Consider the following 10,366-nt stretch of genomic DNA (forward strand, 5'->3'; position numbering starts at 1 on the left):
AGACTCAATGGCACTTAACAACAACTCACAGCCATGGAGTTTCTTAGGGAAGTTAACTGGCTGCAATGCAAGACCAGAGAACAACTCTTTTAGTCAAGACATCCTCTCCTCAGCCATGCCCATGGGAAGGCCTCTCTTTGCCTGGGTAATGTCTACAAAACTCTTTTAGGGCTGCTGATACTCACCAGACACAGTACTCCAGGATAAGGCTTGGCGTGAAGGCACTTGGGTCTAGCTCTGTGAGTCAGCAAACCTAATTATCCCACTTAAGTGCCTGAAGGCACCGCACTCTATAAACAAGCTTCCTACCCAAAGTCATTCAGCTTTACTTGCTCCGTGGGCTGGGAAGCCCCCTGCTTTGTCTTGTGTTCTGGTTCTTGATCCTGCTGCTGCTACTCCTCTGTCACTCCTTCAGTGTCACAGCTTTCCGTCTCTGAGTCAAGGAGGTTCAATGTGCAGGAATCTCATGGTGCAAAGGACACATTCCACTCCTGGTTCTTCTTGATGATAGTGAGATCTCCTCTCCTGCTTCTAAGATGCTTCATTTTATAGCCATTCTAAAGTTCCAAGTTTTTACAATTGCAGTGAACTCTGCTAACATCCCAGGCTCAATCATGTCATCCTATTTGTACCTTTCCCCACCTTCTCTTACCCAGACCCAGCAGGGCAGACGCTTTGTTTTGGTGGAGTTACAGACTATGCTTAGGAGAGACAGTAGACAATTTACTTACACCACTATTTTGACTGCAGTATTAGTTCCACATGTATAAATACTTGTCAAAAGTACACTCTTTAAATGTGTAGAATTTAAGTATCTCAATACAGTTACATAAAAAAAAAGTAAAGGAGTCGCATATCAGTGTCATATCATTATCCACTCCTCGGTCACCCTTTTCCCTTAAAAATTTTTTTGTTAATTATTTTTGTGATCTAATTTTTTTTCAGTGTGATTTTGCTTTTAAAAATAAATTAGAATCATATCATTGGGTGACGTCATTTTTTTCACTTAATAAAGGTTACATTAATGTACCATTATATAGGTGTATTGTTGAACACATCGATCATTTATATTTCTTTTCTTTTAACCACTATTGTTGTTTGTTGTTAAGTGCTGTTCAGGTCGAGTAGGTTCCACTCATAAGGATCCGAGCATGGGGTTTCTGGGAGTGGCTGGTGGGTTTGCACTGCCAATCCTGTGGTTACCAGTCCAGTGCATATCCTACAGGACCTTGTGATTATACTCTCATGGATATTTGTGATCATTTCCTTAAAATAAATTCCCAGGAATGAAACTTCTGGGTCAATGGTATAGACCACACATGATTGATTCTCTTGCCTACCTTTTATCTACCTTTACCAAGTCCACTTACAAAAGCTGCATTTTACCTTGGTTATTTTGATTCTGTTTCTATGAGCCTTTATGTGCAAAAACATGCCTGACCATGCATTGACTGACAGATATTAAGAACTTTTACACATGTAACTACTTGCTGTTTTGTTGTTGTTAAGTGCCATTGAGTTGCTTCCAACTCATCTTTCTCTGCAGAGTGGCTGGTGGACTTGAACCCACTGACTTTATGGTCCACAGTCCAGTGCTTAGCCTACAGAGCCACCATGCTCCCAGGTAACTACTGTTGTTATTTTTGTTAAACATCATTGAGTCGGTTCTAACTCATAGCGACCCTGTAATACTTGCTCCAAGGAGAAACTAGTGAGTTTGAACAACCAACCTTGTGGTTCAAACAGATTTTGTCGTATAGTACTTTATCACACAGTGTCAAACTATTACTGTTGTTGTTAAGTGCCGTCGAGTTGGTTCTGACCCATAGTGACCACAAGAGCAGCTGGTAAGCCTACATACTGACCTTGTGGTTCAAACCAACCTTGCAACCCAGTGCTTTATCCCACAGCGCCATACTATTAGAGGGATTAAATAAGCAATTGGAGACTGGTTTAGGCTAGAAACTTAAGCACCATATATAAAAACGCTTCTACCAATCTCCAAAAAGCTAACCGACAATCTTTAGAAATGCAACTCACTTTTAAGCTGAATATTATCTGTATTGTATTCCTTCATTTAGGTTTTTTGCTCCTGCAAAGATTTACAACCTTGGAAACCCTATATAGAGGTGCTATCAGTTGGTAATGACTCAACGACACAAGGCAACAATAACCAGTAAACAAAATTTCATTCAATTTTAAAAGGAGACACTCATTTCTTTTCATTAGTCTTAAGACTTTGGATTTTAAAGATTTGACATCTCATCCAGAGAAAATTTGAATAATAAAGAATATATTACGGAAAAAACATTAGAAGTTGGCTAGTTTCCTCTCCATTTTTCAATGTATCTCCTAAAGAATCAGTAACTCATGCCCACTAAGTTACGTCTGCAGTATCCCTGGGCGGTGCAACACGTGTTTGACTACTAATCACAAGACTGGTGGCTCACACATACCCTGAGACACTGTGAAAGAAAGACCTGCAATCTTTTTCCAAAAGGTCACAGCCTTGAAACCCTTTGGAGTGCAGTTGTACTCTGCACACACAGACTGCCAGGCACCAGAACTGATCTGAAGGCAACTGGTTTGGTTAAGTTACTTCTATCAATGCAATCCACCAGTTGTCTGCCAGTTTGTTGCACTGTAGTGACTTGGATGAAATTATTTTTGTGATCTAATTTTAGTAATTACTTGTGTGTTGCTGTGATGCTAGAAGCTATGACACTGGTAGTTAGAAAAATAATCATATATTAAAAAACAACAACACCCCCCACCCCCCAAAAAACTAAAGAGGATAGAGAGAAACACTGTTAACTGATGATGTATGGAGGGGATTATAATCAATGTAATGAAACAAGTCATATGAATGGTTGAATATGAAACTGATGATATGCCCTGTAAACTTTCACTCAATCCACAATAAAAACCTTAAAAACAACAACAACACTGTAAGTTGGCTAGATTACTTATACATTTGACTGTGTATCTCCTAAACATGGGTCAACCATGGTGAACAGTTTTAAGCTGAGCTTCCAGACTAAGACACACTCAGAAGGAGAGGCAGACTACTTTTGAAGGTTTACCCACTGAAAGCCTTATGAATAGCAGTGGAACACTGTCAGATAGCACCTGAGTATTCTCAGAGATAGTGCCAGAAATGAGCTCCTTAAGTTGGAAGGCACTCAAGATACGACTGAAGAAACACAGAGTTGACCTTAATGAAGTGGACGGAGCAAAGGTCCTGAAAGCTTTGCTGATGAAGCACAACTCAAAATAAGAAGAAACAGTTACAAACATCCATTAACAATTGGAATATGGAATGTACAAAGTATGAATCTAAGAAAATTGGAAGTTTTAAAAAATGAAACAGAACGCATAAAGATCAATATCGTAGGCAACAGTGATCTAAAATGGACCGGAATTTGCAATTTTGAATCTGATAATCACACAGTTTACTTTGCCAGATATGATAAATTGAAGAGGAATGGTGTTACATTCATCATCAAAAAGAACATTTCAAGATTTATCTTGAAATATAATGCTGACTGTGATAGGATGACAGCTATATGCCTGCAAGGAAGAACAGCTATTACCACTATTATTCAAATTTATGTATCAACCGCTAAAGTCAGTGATGATGAAATTGAAGAATTCTACCAACTTCTTCAGTCTGAAACTTATCAAACACGCAATCAAGTTGTACTGATAGTTACTGGTTGGAAACAAAGGAGAATCCGAACTTGGAAAATCTGGCCTTGGTAACTCAAGCCATGGTATTTTCAGTAGCCTTATATGCTTGTGAAACGTGTACAGTGAATAAGGAAGACTGTAGAATTTGAATATTTACCCATTGAAAGTCTTATGAATAGCAGTGGAACACTGTCACATACAACCTGAGTCATGGTGTTAGAGAACATTTAAATTACCATGGACTGTCAGAAGAACAAGAAATCTGTGTTGCCAGATACAACCAGAATTCTCCCTGGAAGCCAGAATGGCCAGACTTTGTCTCCCATACTTTGGATATATTGCCATGAGGTACTAGTCCCTGGAGGACATCATACTTGGTAAAGTGGAGGGACAGTTTAAAAAAAAAAAAAGGGAGACCCCCCAATGAGATGGACTGATACAGTGATGGCAACAATGAACTCAAGCAGAGCAGCAATTGTGAGGATGGTGCAAGCCCAGGTGGTATTTTGTTCTATTGTACATAGGATCACTATGGCTCAGAACAGACTTGAAGGCACCTAACAAACAAAACATCAATATGATCTTTTAAATAAGAAACACTAGTGGTGCAGTAGTTAAAGTGCTCAGCTGTGAATCAAAATGTAGTTCAAACTCACCATACGAAATGAAAAGGCGGCAGTCTCCTTCCCTAACAATTTACAATAGCGAAACATGACGCTGTTCTACTCTGTCCTAAACGGTCAAGTAGGAGCCAAGAGCAATGGGCTCCTCTAGATAGGAAATTACTTGAGAGCATGAAACACAGCTTATTTATCTCTGAATAACAATACAGGGTTGTTACAAATTATTTTCAATAGCTCCATATGCATGTGAAATTTGGAAAATAAGGAAGGCCACAGAATTGATGTATTTGAGTTACGGTGTTACAGAAAAATATTAAAAGTACCATGGACTGCAGGAAGAACAAACAAACATGTTTTGGAAGAAGTAAAACAAAAATGCTCCTTAGAAGTTAGCATGGTGTGACTTTGTCTATCATACTTTAGACATATTATCAGGAGGGACCCATCCCTGGAAAAGGACACTGTGCTTGGTAAAATGGAGGATCACTGAAAAAGATGAAGGTTCCCACACGCGATGGATTGGCACAGTGGTAGCACCCATGGGCTAAAGTCTAACAACGACTGTGAGGATGCCACAGGGCCGGGCAGTGTTCGCTTCTGTTGTGCACAGGGTCACTATGAGTCGGAACTGACTTGATAGCACCTAACAACACTCAAATTAGTAACTACTCTATGGCTTTGGATTTACATAGCTAGTAGTACTCGACCTCAAGGTCAGTTTGAACTGCAAGGTCAGCAGTTCAAACTCACCAACTGCTCCTTGGAAACCCTATACAGGGTCGCTATGAGTTGGAATCAGAACCGACTCGACGGCACACAAAAACAAAGGTCAATGACAGGACACAATTTAAAAATATCCTAGTATTATGCAATCTGAATACTTAGGGCACCGTCAAAAGGTGGAATGTTTATATACTTGAAAAATTTAATTATCATTAACAAACCTATTTCAGGTTCCTCTTCAGCAACCTTCATATCAAAAATATTAAGTCTCTTTCCCTTGAATAAGTTTTTCCTAAGATAAAAAAGAAAATAACAAATATATGTTATTGAGCAATTTTATAAACTGTTAAGTAAAAACTGGTTGAGAAAAGAATTCTACATGGAATATCCTTAGTATGAGTAGAAATAAAAAATAATTCCAATGACCTATGCCAGACATTTTAGCTAAATTGTCACATCTTTAAAAATGCTCAATAAAAATAGAAATATATACATTTGAATTTTTGCCTTATAATACAACAAATCACTTTCAGCAGTTTAATTTACCTAATACCTAATTGAAAAGATTAACTTAATTAGCCATAATTTTTATTGATCCATTTCAAATTAAGGTTTTAGAAAACTCAGTGTTGTGGAAAGCTATCAAAATATGCTAAATTAGAAATTACTAAAAGTAAACATTTGTCTTACTTTAAGGACAGAAAATACTATAACGTTCAATTAACATTTACAATTATAAAATATTACACATATAAAACATTCTAATTTATAAAGCTATCATTCTATAATTTAAAGATAATTGTTAACATTCTTCACAAAAATTTTAATTAACTATTGACATTAATGCCAGAGAATTAATAAGTAATTCTTCCTTGAATAATGTAATCAACTGCTGTATGCATCAATTCACATTTTTGAATAAATCTGCTGGCAGATTAAAAGCCAGTTTGGTAAGCTAAAAACCAGTTTATAAACCAGGGGGTTACTTTAAAAAATAATTTTGAATTCTTACTTTTTTAGAAAATCAAATTATTTTGCATGTTAAATGAAACAAACTGTGAAAAGGCAAGTACGGTTATTAAAATTAAATACAAAACAAAACCCACTGCCTTCAAGTCAATTCTGACTGAGTAATAAAGTGGTTATGAACAACCGATATTTCAGTTAGCAGCAAGCACTCAATGACTGTCCTACCAGGGCTCCTTAAGATTACAAAGAGTGACTAACCTCAACTCATATATGCTTTCCTCTAGCAGGACCCCAAGTATGCCAGAACTAGCGTGTGGTAGTGTGAGACTCACTCCTCTGACTGCTCTCAGTCACCCCCAAACACTACACAAGTCAGAGTTGGGGTGGGCAATGTGGTATCTCACTACCGCATCTCCTTATATGAGAGCACTTTAGTCAGCGTTAGAGAGTCATTGTATCCACAGAATCACCTTTCCTACCTCCGGAGCTACTCATTTACTTTTTTGTGTGAATTATGTGATAGTTTACATGGGAGAACATTAGCTTTACATTCATCCTACTGTATATAATTACATTATTATGGTTACAATCCCCTCCACGCATCATCTACCAACCAAATGGTACACTCCACAAGCCTGTCCCCACTCCCCCACCCCCTGGTCGTCAGCACACAGCCCCTCTCCCTCTCTGGGTCTAGAGTTCCCAGGCACTCCATCTCTCCATGTCATTGTCTCTGCCTCCATCTCTGGCGTCACTGTTTCTCCGGGTAGGGTCCTGCACTCTGCTCTTTTCCCTTGATAGTCCCAGGGACCTCAGCTCCTGGACTACAAAGTCAACCACTCCCCTCCTTTTGCTACAAAAACGTCTACATTTACATTTCCAACCTTCCCAGTCAGTCTTGATAGTAATTATTCACTATTGTACCACATGAGTGCTGTCCACATCTCCTTTCATCAGTCCCACCCAGATTGGATACCTTCCTCCTTGCCCTCTGGATCTAGGTTCTGTCTTGATAGCTTGTAAGCTTTTGTAGCGTCTCCCCCCCCCCTTGCCCCTGTACCCCCCCCCAGCCAATTTTGGGTAGCCAATGTCCAAGTTGCCCATCCCTGTCTACCCTGTGTATTGAGGGGTAGTACTCCTTTACTTTTAATAGCAGCCAATATCATTTTAAAAATCAAACAATGATAAACCATTTTGATGTAGCTGCATGGAATCATTTCAAAAAGACTGATTCAGCTAAATATTCTTGAGGAATCTTAAGTAAAATCCCAAGTACATATTCAATTTTATTGAATAATATGTCTTAGATATTGTTATTGCTGGTGTTGTTAACAAATCGATTCCTACTCCCGCTAAACCCATGTGTGCAAAGTAGACCTGTGCACCATAGGGTTTCCAAGGCTGTGACCTTTCAGAATGGTGTCAGGCCTGTCTTCCCAGACACCTCTGGGTGGGTTTGGAAAACTAAGTTTTCAGTTAGTAGTTGAGTGCCATCATGGCCTCCTCATAAATACAAAATCATCTTGAATTAGCAATTTAAATAACCTTTCAAAGTCCAGTAAACTCTGCAACTGCTCACCATCATTTCCCACTTTTTGTGTTGCTGTTAGGTGCCGCTGATTTGGTTCTGACCTGTACCGACTCTATGAACAACAGAATGAAACACCACCCAGCTGTGCACCGTGCTGCCAATTGCTGCTATGCTTGTACCTGTTGTTGCTGTCACTGTGCCAATCCATCTCACCAAGGGTCTTCCACTTTTTCACTGTCCCTCCACTTTACCAAGTATAATGTCATTCTCTGTGAATTGGTCCCTCCTGAGAATATGTCTGAAGTATGAGAGACAAAGCCTGGCCATTCTGACTTCCAAGGAGAATTCTGGCTGTACTTTTTCCAACACAGATTTGTTTGTTCTTCTGGCAACCCATGGTTGTTTTTTTTTTTAATGTTTTATTGTGAATTATGTGATAGTTTACATGGGAGAACATTAGTTTTACATTCATCCTATTGTATATTGTTTCACTGTCATGCTTACAATCTTCTTGATGCATCATCAACCAACCAAAGGATACACCCTGCAAGTCTGCCCCCCAGTCGTCAGCACACAGCTCCTCTCTCTCTCTGGGTCTACAGTCTCCAGCCGCTCTATCTTTCCACGTCGTTGTCTCTGCCTCCATCTCATGCATCACTGCTTCTCTGGGTTGGGTCCTGCACTCCACTCTTCTCCCCTGATGGTCCCAGGGACCTCTGTCCTTAGACTGAAAAGTTAATCACTCCCCTCCTTGCTACAAAACGTCTCGTCTACCTTTACATTTCCAACCCTCACAATCAGTCCTGATAACAATTACTCACTATTGTATCACAAGAGACCTATCCGCATTTCATTTCATCAGCCCCACCTAGACACACTGGATACTACTCAGTGGAGATTCTACCTTCCTCCATGCCCTCTGGATCTAGGTTCCCTCTTGAAACCTTGTAAGCCAGTCACTTCTTACCTTTGTAGCCCCCCCATTTTGGGTAGCCAATGTCCAGGTTGCCCATCCCTGTCCACTCTGTGTATGGAGGGGTGGGAATGAGCCTCGCTGTAAAGATTTGTTCCGTCTTTAGAGCTAATGCATCCATAGGTGTAGGTAAAGTTCATCAAATTGTAGAATCAGACTACTCTTTTATCCTCTTGTTTCTTCTAGTTGAGCTCTGATCATCCAGTCATTGAAGCCAGGTCAAGTGGGTATTATCTGCAAGTGTGGGTGTTCTTATGCATATGCCCTCTCTTCTTATCATCTGGATGCTTCACTTTCCACTCTAGTCCTCTGTGGCTATGTCACTGACTCTGGGGCCAAGAGTCCCTACACTTCCCCTTATCAGTGACGAACATGGTCACCAATCAAGAGCGCATGTCTGCTCATGTTTTCCTGTTGAGTCTTAGTTTTGGAAGGTGGTTTGCCCTGAGGGTCCATTTAAATTTATAGCATAAAAAATATTTATTGTTGTTTGTTTCCGTAGAGTAAATTTGACTGTTAAATCCAGGATATTTTTTCCTTTCTAGGATATGGTATGTAGAATAAGGAAACAATGCATCCATATAAATGCATTCATATTGTTGAGATACCTACCCATAATGAATATTGACAAGCAGTGAAATCAAATTATAGTATTAAATTTAATACTAAAACTATAGCTCATGAGGACTAGAGCTCTGGTAGCATAGTGGTTACGAGCTGGACTGCTAAGCTCAAGGTCAGCAATTAGAAACTACCAGTCATTCCACAGGAGAAAGATGAGGTTTCTGCTTCCGTAAAGATTTACAGCCTTAGAAACCCTATACAGGGTTGTTATGAGACGAAACCAACTCCACGGCACACAACTACAACTACTACCACCACCACCATGGCAAACCTGGAATCTTGGTGTAGAGGTGGAGGGTGAGTACTGGAAGGTTGGCAGTTCAAACTCACCTGCTCCTCCTCCTATGAGTCAGAACTGACTCAAAGGCACTTATCAACAATAACAAAGGCACACCTGACTCAACCCATGGTATTTGCAGTTGTCTCATTTGCATGTGAAAGCTGGACAATGAATGAAGAAGACAATTTGATGCATTTGATGTGGAAGGCCCAGGCAGTTTTTGTTCTGTTATACATCAAGTCACTATGAGTTGGGAAATACTCAACAGCACCTAACAACACAGTCAATGTAAAAGCAAACAAAATCAAGTAGACTACAAAGCCAGAATACCTTTTTCTAAGATCAGCGTTCTTCTGATGGTCAAAATCAGACCCTTCATCAAACTGAATCTGATGCTCTGGTCTCATACTAGCTCTAGCTGTAGCAGACTTGGCAACTTTCATATCCGATATTATGTTACTAAAACTGGAATAACAAGAAGGTCAAGTGTATTAGAAACTTTATAAAACAATAATAATCTTTTTGAAACAAGATTAATTACCATTTAATTCTGATTTCACTTTTATTCACCAACACAGCATAAATATTATGTTTAAATAATAAAACTTGTCACAATATAACATTCACATACCACAGGCCATTAATATTTATGCTTTCTTCTGTCTTTTAACAATGTTTTTCAGAACTCTCATTTAAAACATAATTAAAAATGTTACTTATGAGAAATGATCAAACATCCAAAGTTGGTAGGAAAGTATAATCAATATCTGTATATCTATCACCTAGATTCAATAACTTCGTAACTTCAAATTTGGTCATAATTAATTAATTTAAAAGCTTTTTATTGTGATTTGGGTGAACATTTACAGAACAGCATGGTTTTCCCTTCAACAACTCACACACGTTTTAGTTTGTGATACTCACTGCAGCCTTCACAATGGAAAAGCACTTTT

General features: G+C 39.1%; 1 protein-coding gene across 1 annotated transcript in view; it reads right to left on the minus strand.

Annotated features, from left to right (window-relative positions):
- The window catches only part of MRPS31 (mitochondrial ribosomal protein S31), a 60,499-nt gene that overhangs the window by 17,308 nt on the left and 32,825 nt on the right, over window positions 1-10,366 (minus strand). Inside the window, 2 exon segments of the mRNA XM_006873716.1 lie at window positions 5,258-5,328; window positions 9,744-9,878. Of these exon segments, the coding sequence (XP_006873778.1) occupies window positions 5,258-5,328; window positions 9,744-9,878 (206 nt within the window).

This window comes from Chrysochloris asiatica, unplaced genomic scaffold, assembly GCF_000296735.1.
Source record: "Chrysochloris asiatica unplaced genomic scaffold, ChrAsi1.0 scaffold00250, whole genome shotgun sequence".
NCBI lineage: Eukaryota > Metazoa > Chordata > Mammalia > Afrosoricida > Chrysochloridae > Chrysochloris > Chrysochloris asiatica.